Here is a 14872-nt window from a genome sequence, read left to right on the forward strand (position 1 = left end):
CAAACCGGGCCGAACTGGGAGGAACCCACCACTGCTGCTGCTCTTGACCAATACTGGCTACCTGTAGGTACAGGTAGTCCTCAACTTATGACCACAACTGAGCTCAAAATTTCTATTGCTGAGTGAAGACAGCTATAAAGTGAATTTTGCCCCAATTTTACGACCTTTCTGGCCATCGTTGTTCAGTGAATCACTGCAGCTGTTCAGTTAGTAACGTCGTGGTTATGTGAATCTGGTTACTCTCCGTTGACTTTGCTTGACAGAAGATCACAAAAGGTGATCCCACGACCCGGGGACACTGCAACCGTCATAAATATGAGTCAGTTGCCAAACACCCAGATTTTGATCACATGACCAGGGGGATGCCGCAACGGTTGTTAAGTGTGAAAAGCGGTCATAAGTCACTTTTTTCAGTGATGTCGTAACTTCGAATGGTCATGAAATAAACTGTTGTAAATCAAGGACTTCCTGTACACCATGGATGCAGGAAGTATCCATGCTTGGGCTAGAATGGGTTACTGCAATCACTAGGTTAAGCATTCTGTGAATGCAACCAGAATATCTGATGCTGATGAGAAAACAGACCAGGGTTATCTGTAAACCCCTGCTTTCCCTGAACTATTATTAAATTGATCTTGGATAGACAGCTCATCAAATAGAAGATGGGATCTGAATCAGTGGTGGGTTCCTCCCGGTTTGGTCCGGTTCGGCCGAACTGGTAGCGGTGACGATATGACGTCACCGAACCGGTTCTCCCCACCCCCCGCCCTCCCACCCCCCCCCACCCCTCCACATTATTTTTACCTTTTATTTGGTCCCACCCCCAATCTATTGCTGCCTCCTGAGTCCCAGCTGATGACTAGAGGGAAAAAAACAGTTTAAACTCTTGCCGAGGGGCTTCAAAATGCCGCCCTACAGCTGATCAGTGTTAAAAGCAAACAAATGAGTCGGGTCGTAAGTGTGAGGACTGGTCGTAAGTGCGAGGACCTTCCAGAAATGACACTGACCAGCTAGTCACGCCCACCTAGTCACATGACCTCCAAACCACACCCACAAAATAAGCCACATCCACAGAACTGGTAGTAAGAAAATTTAGAACCCACCCCTGATCTGAATGAATGGTCTGAATGGATGAATGGATGACTTTGGGCCAATCACCAGGAGACAGTGAGTTCTAGTTCCGCCTTAGGCATAAAAGCTAGCTGGATGATGTTGGGCCAGTCACTCACTCACTCTCAGCCTGGCCCACATCACAAGGTTGTATGTATGTGTATGTGTATGCATGTGTATATGTGTGTGTGTGTGTGTGTGTGTGTGTGTGTGTGTGTGTGTGTGTGTGTGTAAAGGTTCCCCTTGCACATATATGCTAGTCGTTCCCAATTCTAGGGGGTGGTGCTCATCTCCGTTTCAAAGCCAAAGAGTCAGCGCTGTCCAAAGATGTCTCCATGGTCATGTGGCCAGCATGACTCAATGCCAAAGGCGCATGGAACGCTGTTACCTTCCCACCAAAGGTGGTCCCTATTTTTCTACTTGCATTTTGTATGTGCTTTCGAACTGCTAGGTTGGCAGAAGCTGGGACAAGTAACGGGAGCTCACCCTGTTACGCGACACTAGGGATTCAAACCGCTGAACTGCCGACCTTTCGATCGACAAGCTCAGTGTCTTATCCACTTGAGCCACCATGTGTGTGTATGTGTATGTGTATATGCCTCCTTGAGTTACTAATAAAGGCAGGGTAAAAATCTAATATATAATAAATAAATAAAATAAGTACACTTTTTTCATGCGTTGCAGAGATTGTTCAGTCCCTGGAGACTAATGAAGAGAGCAGACCTATATGAATCTGCTCATCCTTGGTCTATTTATTTATTTTTATTTATTTTAGGAAATTTATATCGCTGCCTATTCGCACACGGCGTCCAAGTAGAATGTACCTAAGAACAGAAAACTAGCTTCTCAGGGAACAGACTAAATTAGCGCATTGCAATCCAAAGGTTTTATTTTGCATTGTTGTCAGAATAAGGGTAAGCCTGCAAAGAGAGTAGGATTGCCTGCTTTATCTGCAGATCCCAGGGCCAAACTATGATCTTACATCTCATTCTTCGTAAGGCATAAAAGATCTGTAAACGGCTTCCTTTTTCCTGTAGAAATCGGAAAGTTCTCCCAATCCTCGGTTTCAGTTTCTAAAGCAAGCTAGAACTGCCAGCTCTGTTTCTTCCAAAAACGATTTTAAAAAAGCATTTTATGGGGAGGATTAAAAAAAAAAAAAAAAACACTCCTGCACACATGGTGGCAGCGATCCAAAGATTCTAGCAGGGTTAGTCTGAACCAATCTGACACCAGTTCCCCCCCTCTCCTCCCTGCCAGGTTTCGGAGCGGTGTGCGAGGAGTCCGTGTTGCGCATTCTTTGGCAAGCGGTGGATCAGATAGAAGGCCCAAGCAATACAACCAGGATGTGTAATCTGACATGATTAGACAAGGCTCTTTAGGAACACAACATTCATAATTGAGACAAAAGAAAAGAGTATTAATAACACTTCCCTAACACGGCAGTTAGCCATTTTATATTTCCTTTCTTTAATCTTGGTGTTTTTCAACAAATCATAGGATTTAATAGCATGTTTTGGCAGATTAGAGGATTTATAGCCCAGATGTTTTTTGTTCTAAAAATGGATTAGGGCGTAAAGTTTGCTGGAATCTATAAAACATGTTGAGGCAAGCCGGTCATTTTCCCTGTGATTAGAGGCAGCCTTCTGTCTCGCAGCCCCACCATCTGTTACAATTCACCAATGGATCTGGTTAGATTTAGCCTCATGTCACAAACAGAAGCCTCTTTTCCGGTCAATTTCATATTACAGTTTTTCAGGGCTTTAAAAAGGGGGAGTTTGTTTTTTTAAAAAAAAAAACAACAGAGAGAGAGAAAAGAAAGGAAGGAAGAAAAAGCTCTGGTTTTAAAAGGATAAAAAGAAGAAAAAAAAAAGGAGATTGCGACGGGCAATCTTAACTTCCAAATGCACGTCGCGCATAAACAGATCCTAGAGGGTGAGGGTTTTTTTCCCATCCCTAGCGCACACAGGCAGAACTGCTCGTATCTAACGGATATAGTCAAGGGGATGATGAACCCCCCCCCAAGGGATAGATCTGAAACAAAAGAGCATTTGAATCAAAGCTTGTAACATGTGAAAAGCGAAGCGTTTCGGCTCTGACGAAAGCTATAACTCAACATGTGGAGCCTTGTGGGTATATGTGTATGGGGGGAGAGAGAGAAAGGTGTGAGCGTACAGGTGTGAATTGCATGAAATGAACATTATACCAAGACTTAGCAGGCTCCTTGAATTAACTGAAGCGCAGGTAATGTGAAGTGAAGGCTACTCATCACTGTGTTTGTGCACACACGTGGATTAATGTATGAGAGGATGACATTCAGTTCTGATAGTTTGATCGCTCAACTAGTAGCTGAGGATCAGCACTTTATTAAAAGGAGCCTTCGTGGTGCAGCAGACTAAGTGCTGTTATGTAGCACTTAGCTGCCAGCTGCCTGCAATTAGTGCGAGTTCAAATCTCACCAGGCTCAAGGTTGACTCAGCCTTCCATCCTTCCGAGGTAGGTAAATTGAGGACCCGGATTGTGGGGGCAATAAGCTGACTTTGTAGAAACACCGCTTATGGGGGGCCAAAAGCCCTAATAAGCTGATATATACAAAAGAATGAAGGCTATTGCTATAAGTGCATTGTAAGCCGCCCTGAGTCTTCGGAGGAGGGCGGCATATAAATTGAACTAATAAATTGAACTAATAAATAATGTCTGGGAAGATTTTCCGTCATCCAGGTTATGGTTGTCCCAAAGGTGCTTTTTTCAAAAGGCAACTGGACTTCTTGTATTTTTTCTCTTGAAGACGTTTCGCTTCTCATCCAAGAAGCTTCTTCAGTTCTGATTGAATGGTGGAGGATGGAAGGATGTGCATTCCTTGCAGTCATCTGGTCGTTAGTATTCTTTCTAAGAGCTGTTGAGACCACTTGGAGGTTTACCTGTGCCGTCAGGATCATCTGAATAGTGTAAATGGATGCGGAAACTTGTTGGAACTGCTGAAAGGACTGTGTTGTAAACAGGAGTTGGGTGGTGTCGTATCCCTCCCCCTCTATCCACCATTCAGTCAGAATGGAACGAAGCTTCTTGGATGAGAAGCAAAACGTCTTCAAAGAAAAACAAAGTCCGCTTGCCTTTTGAAAAAGCACCTTTGAGTCGACCGCTTTATTAAGACATTTCTGAGGTTTAAGGGAACATTGTCACATATTTTTATCCCGTGCTTCCTCCCCTCCACAAACAAAATTAATAAACCTGCCCCGTGCATTCAGGGGAATATATTTCCAGAATTTATTTAATTTAATTTAGTGTTACGTCCATGGTGTGTTGAATCTTGCCGTCATGCTCAAAGGACTTAGAGATAGTTCCCAGTTAATAACCATTTGTTCAACAACCATTGGAAGTTACAATGGCGCCGAATATGTGCCCAGACCCTGAAATTACAACCATTGCAGATGACCCCAAGGTCACTTTATCAAAATTCAGGCACGTGGCAACCCACCCATACTTGCAAATGCAGGGATGTTTCAATACCCCCTACCCACCTATCTCTGCTCACCTCTGCGCATGTGCAGTACTCACACATTACGTCCGGGCGGGTAGGCGGAGCCTCCCGCAGTCGCCACTACTGGTTCACGGGATCCGGATAGAACCGGCTGAATCCCGCCACTGAAACCATCCCACGTGGTGGCATTCCTTTGATGCAGTGGTGGGTTCCTCCCGGTTCGGTCTGGTTCGGCCGAACCGATAGCGGTGACGATATGACGTCACCGAACTGGTTCTCCCCCCCCCCGCCCTCCCACCCACCCACGTTATTCTTACCTTTTATTTGTTCCCACCCCCAATTTATTTATTTATTTATTTATTTATTTATTTTTGAATTTGTATACCGCCCTTCTCCCTGAGGACTCAGGGCGGTGAACAGCCAGATAAAAACATCAGATACAAATATTAAAACACATTTAAAAATATATATAGATTTGGCCCCATTAATTAAAACGATAAGCAAAACAAAACAATTAAAAAAACCCTTAAAAAGAAATTAAGCCAGCCCGGCTTGTTGAAAAAAGAAAGTTTTAAGGGCACGGCGGAAGGCACTGAGGTCATGGATTCTCCTTATCTCAGGGGGCAACTGATTCCAGAGGGTAGGTGCCCCCACAGAGAAGGCCCTCCCCCTGGGGGTCACCAGCCTGCATTGTTTGGCTGATGGCACCCCGAGGAGGCCCTCTCTGTGGGAGCGCACGGGTCGGTGGGAGGTCGTCGGTGGCAGTAGACGGTCTCGAAGATAGCTAGGCCCTATGCCATGGAGCGCTTTAAAGGTGATAACCAACACCTTGAAGCGCACCCGGAAGACCACCGGGAGCCAGTGCAGTTCACGCAGGAGCGGTGTTACATGGGAGCGCCACGCTGCTCCCGTCACTACCCGCGCTGCTGCGTTCTGGACCAGTTGGAGCCTCCGGGTGCTCCTCAAGGGGAGCCCCATGTAGAGAGCATTGCAGTAATCAAGGCGAGAGGTTACGAGGGCATGAGTGACTGTGCACAAGGAATCCCGATCAAGAAAGGGCCGCAACTGGCGAATCAGGCGAACCTGATAAAAGGTCCCCCTGGTTACAGCCGTCAGATGTTCCTCCAAGGACAGCTGCGTATCCAGGAGGACTCCCAGATTGCGAGCCCTCTCTGTGGGGGCCAAAGACTCGCCCCCAATGGTCAGTGATGGAGTCAACTGACCATATCGGGATGCCGGGAACCACAGCCACTCAGTCTTGGAAGGGTTGAGCCTGAGCCTGTTCCTCCCCATCCAGATCCGTACAGCCTCCAGGCACTGGGACATCACTTCAAGGGCATCGTTGGGGTGGCCTGGGGTGGAGATGTACAGCTGAGTATCATCAGCGTACTGATGGTATCTCACCCCAAAGCCACGGATGATCTCGCCCAGCGGCTTCACATAAATGTTGAACAGGAGGGGCGAGAGGACCGACCCCTGAGGCACTCCACATATAAGAGGCCTCGAGGTCGACCTCTGCCCCCCTGCCAACACGAACTGCGACTGGTCGGAGAGAAAGGAGGAGAACCACCGTAACACGGTGCCCCCTATCCCCAACTCTTCCAACCGGTGCAGCATGATACCATGGTCGATGGTATCAAAAGCCGCTGAGAGGTCTAACAGGACCAGAACAGAGGAGCAACCCCTGTCCCGAGCCCTCCAGAGATCATCAACCAACGCGACCAATGCCGTTTCCGTGCTGTGCCCAGGCCTGAAACCAGACTGGAACGGATCCAGATAGGATGTTTCCTCCAGGAATTGCGGTAACTGTCGCGCGACCACACTCTCAACAACCTTCGCCAGGAAGCGAAGGTTGGAGACAGGACGGTAGTTGGCCAATATTGCTGGATCCAGGGACGGCTTCTTGAGGAGAGGCCTCACCACCGCCTCCTTCAAGGCCGCGGGGAAGTAACCCTCACTCAACGAAGCGTTGATAACACCCTGGAGCCAGCCTCGTGTAACCTCCCGGGAGGCCAGTACCAACCAGGAGGGACACGGGTCCAGTAAACGTGTGGCCGCACTAAGTCTCCCCAAAATCCTGTCCACATCATCGGGAGTCACAGCATCAAACTCCTCCCAGATAACATTCTCAAGACTATTCCTCGTCACCCTGCCCTGATCTACCCAGTCAGAGTCCAAGTCCCCCCGGATCTGAGCGATTTTGTCATGCAGGTATTGTCCGAAATCCTATTGCTGCCTCCTGAGTCCCAGCTGATGACTAGAGGGAAAAAAAACTGTTTAAACTCTTGCCGTGGGGCTTCAAAGGGCCGCCCTACAGCTGATCAGTGTTAAAAGCAAACAAATGAGTCGGGTCGTAAGTGCGAGGACTGGTCGTAAGTGCGAGGACCTTCCAGAAATGACTCTGACCAGCTAGGCACGCCCACCTAGTCACCTGACCTCCAAGCCACACCCACAAAATAAGTCACGCCCACAGAACCGGTAGTAAAAAAATTTAGAACTCACCCCTGCTTTGATGGCACTAGGCCAAATTGGAGGACTGGGACCTTTGGGAGAGGGTGACAAAGAAGTCAAGCTGATTTTCTGTTTTGTTGGTCTGTGACCATAATAAAGATTGATTGGAAACCTGGACTTTCTGACGTGCCCTTCATGGAAACCTATTCTTCAATTGCTCATTAGACCTCCAGGTTAATACACTTAAAGAAAGATTTACATTTTTTTCCTACATGCCCAAGTTTTGTGTGCTGTAATTCCTGCTATAAAAAAAAATGTGTTTATTTGGCTGCAGGCAGACTTGCCATGACAATGCTCCAAAGGATAAAACGGAGCATGAATCACTAAAGAGATGAGTGGGATTAAGGTCATTTAATCCAGCATAAAGTTTGGAAAAGTAGCCAAGCGAATCCTTCTATGATTTGAAGTGATGAACACGGCTTGTTTTCAAGGATGCAGAAGTTAAGTTATTTGGTGGGTTGTTGGTTTCTTTTGAACTGTCAGAGTGGGCAAACAAAATCTGATAGTGTCAAGGAAAACTAGACAAGGAATGCTTGCTAAATCATAGTTTCAGTGTGGTTTGCTGAATCAACCACGAGTGGATTCGCACAACTTCCTAAGTCATAAACAAATTATACTACAGCTTGGCCCAAGTTGGGGATCCAGCCATATACATACAAACACAGCTAAAGATAAGTCTAGCTTTACTCTGATTCTCACTTTTCATCTGTATATTTGTTTGGTATTCCCGTGTTTTTCGGTTTTCAAAAAAAAAAAACAAATCTGCATGAAAGCATTAAACGGTTTTGTGCACATTTCTCATAGCAGCTGGGTTTTTGCTCTCATTTTACCTATTGCTACACATATAAAATGATTTCCTTTTACAGTTTTTAAAATGCCCTTTTTTTTGGAGCCAGCAAATTGTAGATTTTTGGCATGTAAATGTCTTGTGACTGGGATATATATCTGAAAGTCTAAACCAGCATCGAAATGAGAAAGGAATCTTATTTCACATCCCTTCCTACATGCGTTTCTTCATTTAAATCCCAGTTCAGTTATTTTCTTCCATAAAACCATTAATTTGGTGGTTAGGGGATTTATTTTATTTTATTTTTATTTTTGGCATTTCATCCTTATTTGCCTCCGCTAACGATCTTCATTTTCTTTGCATTCCTTTGCTTCACACCGATACAAAATGCCCACTGAATTAATGCTAAGCACACCTGCTGAAGTGAGAGTTTTGTTCATGAAACTCTAGTCTGAAATAAACATGTTAATCTTTAAGTCACTGCGACCCTTCCATTGTTTAGCTGCTGAGCAGATTATCTAGTTGCATGTAGAGTAGGAATAATAGCGATAGCAGTTAGACTTATCTATCGCTTCACAGTGCTTTACAGCCCACTCTAAGCGATTTACAAATGTCAGCCTCTTGCCCCCAACAATCTGGGTCCTCATTTTACCCACCTCGGAAGGATGGAAGGCTGAGCCAACCTTGAGTCGGTGTGAATCGAACTCCTGGCAGTGGGCAGAGTTAGCCTGCAATACTGTATTCTAACCACTGCGCCACCACAGCTCTTTTAATGGCTTATTGCCAAAATTAGAGAAATTCAATATCTTGTATGGATTTCAGGGGAGGTGTGAAAATGATCTGCTGCAGAATATTCTGATTTGAGCTAACTCAAACATTCTGGAAGTGATCCATCTTCAAAACAAACATAAAGAGGACCTCTTCCGAAAATGTGGAAGAGTTTCATTCATTTCAGGATCAAAACATCGTGTGACAGAATATTTTGCACGCCCATAACTTTCAGGAATCATTGGTTGTTGGGTTTGGGTTTTTTTTTTTTTGGTAATGCATAAATGTACAGTAGTCCTCGAGTTACAACAGTTCATTTTACAACGGCACAGAAAAAAAGTGTATTATGACCATTTTTCAGATTTACGACCGTTGCATCCCCATGGTCACATGATCAATATTCAGATGCTTGGCAACTGACTCATATTTATGACGGTTGCAGTGTCCTGGAGTCACGTGATCACTTTTTGCGGCCTTCTAATGAGCAAAATCAACGGGGAAGCCAGATTCACTTAATAACCACGTTACTAACTTTTCCAACCACAGTGATCCACTTAACAACTGTTGCCAGAAAGGTCAGAAAATGAGGCAAAGTTCACTTAATGACTGTCTTGTTTAGCAACAGAAATCTTGGGCTCAGTTGGGGTTATAAGTCGAAGACTACCTATATAAGTGCATATCTGAGTGTAAAGGGACATAGAAGAAATAAATCATTTTCTAGATCACTTTGTCAAGTGTTTCCTTCTTCATCCTGTCTAGTTTAATGAAGAGAAGGACTAGGGGAGACATGATAGCAGTGTTCCAATATCTCAGGGGCTGCCACAAAGAAGAGAGAGTCAAGCTATTCTCCAAAGCACATGAGTGTAGGACAAGAAGCAATGGGTGGAAACTAATCAAGGAGAGAAGCAACCTAGAACTAAGGAGAAATTTCCTGACAGTTAGAACAATTAATAAGTGGAACAACTTGCCTCCAGAAGTTGTGAATGCTCCAATACTGGAAATTTTTAAGAAGACGTTGGATAACCATTTGTCTGAAGTGGTATAGGGTTTCCTGCCTGGGCAGGGGGTTGGACTAGAAGACCTCCAAGGTCCCCTCCAACTCTTCTATTCTATTCTCTTCTATTCTCTTCTATTCTCTTCTATTCTATTCTATTCTATTCTATTCTATTCTATTCTATTCTATTCTATTCTATTCTATTCTATTCTATCCATCTCACTTTCCCAAACTTGAGTCTCCAGAAAATACCAGCAGTACAATTTTCTGCTGTTGAGTTCAATGGGGCTTAATGCCAAGTAGGGGAGTAGATCAATGTCCCAAATGTGCTTCAACTCCGAAGAAGAACTGAAGAAGCTTCTTGGATGAGAAGCGAAACGTCTTCAAGGAAAAACCAGAAAGTCCAGTTGCCTCTTGAAAAAGCACCTTTGGGGCAACCATGACCTGGATGATTGAGAATCTCCATAGACGAGTAGATCAATGTTTCTCCACCTTGATAACTTTGAGATGGGTGGACTTCAACTCCCAGAATTCCCCCAGCCAGCATAGCCAGAATTCTGGGAGTTGAAGTCCACACATCTCAAAAGTTGTCAATGTCGAAAAACACGGGCGTAGATAATTCCATGCCTGTTGTACCAATCAGTCATTTGCTCCCTCTTTGGTGTCGGTGTTTTCATGTTAAAATAAATGAAGCAAGGAGATTGACCTCTCGTCATTTTCAGGGCACCCATATGCTGCTAGAGAAAATATTTGAATGTTTTGACGGTAATCGTATTTCTGTTTATGCCCTCTTTTTGCCTTCTACCTTCTATCCAGATATCCTCTCCTCCATCACATCATCAGGTTACTTAAATGATCACGATGCTGTTACCAAGGCAATTCAGGAAGCTCGGCAAATGAAAGAACAGCTCCGGCGAGAACAACAGGTGCTGGATGGAAAGGTTGCAGTTGCAAACAATTTGGGTTTAAACAACTGCAGGACAGATAAGGTGAGTATCCGAGGGGGCCCTCCTTGAGCTCCAGTTGTGATGTTGTGCTCTTCAGTCCAAGTTCAGCTTCAACTTTTGAAGTGTGGGGGAAAAAAAACAAAAACCTTTCAGTAACTCTAGCTAAATGTTATGGTAGTATAATTCAATCTTGGCCTTACTGACCTGGAGACAGATTTAAAGATAACAACTGATGTCTTTCTCTTTGCGTTTCTGGGTCCGTGTTGTCTTTTATGCAACTTCTTCTTCCGTGTCTAGATCAAACTTTAAACTGCCAGAATGAAGCCACCTTCTTGGCTTCGTCGTTGGCCAAAAATAACCCATTATTGGTAATGTTTCTGGTGGTCGCCAACATATCAGCAGATGGGCCGGGCTCTTCATATCTCCACATTCACACAGCTATCTGCTAAGAGACTCTACTTTAACCAATGGCGGGATTCAAATAATTTAACAACCGGTTTGCCCAGGGTCAGGTTGGCCATCATGGGAGGCGTGGCCCATCCCCATCCTCCAGCTCCACTGTACATGTGGGATGAACCTCCCGCGATGGCCAACCTGACCCTGGGCGAACCTGTTGTTAAATTACCCCCTCCGCCACTATCAAAATGGATCCTGGGCACTGCGCTGCAATGGAGAAATGGGAAATAGAGTGGCCAGCACAAGGGAAGGAGGAGGAGCAGGGAGAAGAAAGAGGGAAAGCGGCCTTCTTCTCTCGTGCCGGCCACTCCGTTTCCCATTTCTCCATTACAGCGCAGCACCCAGGATCCACTTTGATTGCGGGGGTGGGTGGGTGGGTGGGGAGGATTTAACAACCAGTTTGCCTGAACCAGTGTGAACCGGCTGAATCCCACCACTGACTTTATCATATTGGTTTTACACTCGGGCACTCCAATTCACAACCTATTCGGGCTCCTTCAGGTAGAATAAGGGAGGTCAGATCGTTCAGCCAAATCCTCCATTAATGTTATTCCTTGCTCTATGGAAGGTCTCCTTCCTCCATCTTTTATGTTATGCAACTGAACACTAGGAATGACCCTCAGGTGTATGCAGATACTCCTTGTTGTGACCCCGACTCCCGAGCCTGTCCTAACAGAGGAAGAGGACTCAGAAGGTGATGGGGAGGAACTAATAAGGCCTCCCTCTCCAGGACTCTCCTCTCTGGCAATGCCTCAGGTTCCATCCGAAGGCCAAGAGGAACAGCCTGGGATATGCCAGGAGGAAAGCATATCGGAACAACAACAGATAGGGAGCGAGGATGATGAATCCTGGCTTGATCCCAGGCAGCGTCGGAGGGAGAAGCGTGCGCAGCAACAAAAGAGGCGTGGGAGGGCCAGAGATTGAACTGAGTCACTGAGCCACACCCCACAAGGAATAAATGTGGATGTGATTGCTCTTCAGGCTTTGTGACGGTCAAAGTTAAAAACCTGAGAGTCACATCGCGTTACCTGAAATCTGGCTTGTGCATATTTGGACTGGACCTTGGCTAACTCTTGCTTTGTGGATTACTTTTTGCTACTGAACCGGACTGAGGATAAACTCTCTCTTGCTAACTGTGAGTGAAAACTGACTTGGCAGGCATTTCACAGTTTACTGCCAAAACTCTTATCTGCAAGAGTTTCTAGTCTGATTGCTTAATAAAATCTTGGCAGGCGTGCCTGGTGGTGTGTTTGCCTGTGTGGGGAAGGGGAACAGAACACTCCTCGCTTTGCAACACAACTTGGGACCAGATTCCTGGTTGCTAAGTGAGGTAGATATTAAGTGAGTCATGCCCGATTTTATAACATTTTTTGCTATAGATGTTAAGTGAATCACAGGGTTGCTATGCAAACCTGACTTCCCCCATTGACTTTGCATGTTGGAAACCAGCTGCAAAGGTGGCATGTTTATTTTTTTTTTAATTTTATTTATTTGTATCCCGCCTTGAAGATCATATGACTCCAAATTTCTGAAACGCATAAACACATGTTGGTTGCCAAGTGCCAGAATTTTGATCATGTGACTGTAGGGACGCTGCGACTGTCATAAGTGTGAGGACTTAGTGTAAATCACTTTCTCTCAGTGCTGTGGTAACTTTGAATAGTTGTTATGGAGTGGCTGTAAATCAAGGACTACCTATGTTCAGTGAGGAAATGTATATTCAACTATTTGCAAACAACAATTGATAATATTCACAAATTACACTATTCAACGTCGAGGGCTATCAAACATCTTTAAAATGCAATGTATATCAAGTTCATTCTTCCCAAAGTGGATGCAGTTAACGTTATCTGTCAGGGAGAACATGCTAGAAATGATAACTCTCTTCAGATACCCGGAAAGATGATACGAAAAAGGAGGTTTACCTCATTCAGGTGTGCAGGATATAGAAAAATGGATTTAAGATATAAGATATAAAGAGAAATCCTAGTGTGAATTTTGACAATAGCAGTAGCACTTTGATTTCTATATCACTTCACAGTGCTTTACTGCCCTCTCTAAGCGGTTTACAGACTCAGCCTATTGCGCCCAAACATCTGGGTCCCCATTTTACCAACCTTGGCAAGATGAACAACATTTAAGGGTACTTATTTAAATGCAATAACATTAAAAAAAATTAAAAGTGACCACTACCACTCTCTAAGTTGCTCATGACTTGGAAGGTCACAAATCACAGAACATATATATATACACACACACACACATATATATATACATACATATACACACGAATATACATACATATATATGCATACACACACACACACACACACATATATATATGCACACATATTTGTGTATATTATACACGTGTATATATAATACTCTCTTACTAGAACCTATGATGTTACCTACTTTGGTAATGAAATAATGCTAGGACTTATTTTCCGGTTAGGTCTTATTTTTGGGGAAACAGGGGTAACAGTTTTCCTATTTGGATATTCAAGAAGGAAATCAAAGAGAAAACACATTTGTTTGTCTTTTTCCCTGTCCCTTTCTCCAAAATTCCCCACTAATCAGTTCATAGAAAGAATAACACAGGGAATTAATGACTGTGTTAATTAGAGCAACACCCGTAGAAACAGTGCTTTGATGGCGCTGATATCATCAATAATCTTAGGAATAATCGCAGTGGTAGCTGCAGTAGCAGCAGCAATTGTGGCAATAATGAGGCAAGATTACAACTTTACAAATTGCAGCTCCGGAGAGCGTCGACCTTAATATTTAGTTTGCGCGTCCAAGATTAATTGGATGTCTAGGAAACTTAGACAAGACCTGAGCCTATTGACTCACCTTCAATTAAACAATCAGGATTATAAACAATGTGCAAGTTGCTTTAGTACCACCGCATTCCCTTGGCAAGAACTATTGAGTAGCCGGTGACGGGAGCCACAATAGTCAGTGTTCTTGGCAATAATCTGGAATACTGTCTATACACTGATAAGCAGGAGTTGTTATTTGAACAAAGAGGCTTTGGGTCAAAGCAGAAATGGTTTACGCTACAGATAACATGTCTAGTTTATACAGTTTAATAGCATCTGCCAGGGTGGTGTCGGACATCTAAAAGGGAAAATAAGTACCTTTTCTGATTCAGATCTATCCTGATTAATAGCAGTTTCTTCTCGGCTCTGGTTGGAGCCAGAAACCGAAAACTTACAGGCACAAAGCTTGTTGGGAATGATTTTTTTCAACCAACCTACAGCAGGGAAGGAAACATTTTGATTCCTGCCCGCCCTGGTGCCAATCCTTTTCCCTCTTCCCTTCCGAAACTACCATTTAAAAGATTAAATATTAAAATCAGGACTTGAAACTATACATTTGAGTTTGTCTCTTTAATAATATCTAAACCAGGGGTGTCCAACTTTGGCAACTGTAAGACCTGTGAACTTCAACTTCCAGAATTCACCAGCCAGCACAGTACTAGCTGCATAAACAGAGGGATAGAATCAAGATGACGTGAAGTGTTAATACCATTTTATAATGCCTTGGTAAGGCCACACTTGGAATATCACATTCAGTTTTGGTCGCCACAATGTAAAAAAGATGTGGAGAATCTAGAAAGAGTGCAGAGAAGAGCAACAAAGATGATTAGGGGACTGGAGGCTAAAACATATGAAGAACGGTTGCAGGAACTGGGTATGTCTAGTTTAATGAAAAGAAGGACTAGGGGAGACATGATAGCAGTCTTCCAATATCTCAGGGGCTGCCACAAAGAAGTCAAGATATTCTCCAAAGCACCTGAGGGCAGGACAAGAAGCAAT

At 44.3% G+C, this 14872-nt stretch overlaps 1 protein-coding gene across 1 annotated transcript in view; it reads left to right on the forward strand.

Annotated features, from left to right (window-relative positions):
- SOX5 (SRY-box transcription factor 5) overlaps positions 1 to 14872 on the forward strand; it is a 1010028-nt gene that overhangs the window by 931262 nt on the left and 63894 nt on the right. The window contains exon 13 of the mRNA XM_070946983.1: positions 10465 to 10637. Within this exon, the coding sequence (XP_070803084.1) occupies positions 10465 to 10637 (173 nt within the window). The remainder of the gene's footprint in view (positions 1 to 10464; positions 10638 to 14872) is intronic.

This window comes from Pituophis catenifer, unplaced genomic scaffold (genome assembly GCF_029215685.1).
Source record: "Pituophis catenifer annectens isolate HBS135680 unplaced genomic scaffold, rPitCat1.0.hap2 SCAF_7, whole genome shotgun sequence".
In the NCBI taxonomy this organism is placed as follows: domain Eukaryota; kingdom Metazoa; phylum Chordata; class Lepidosauria; order Squamata; family Colubridae; genus Pituophis; species Pituophis catenifer.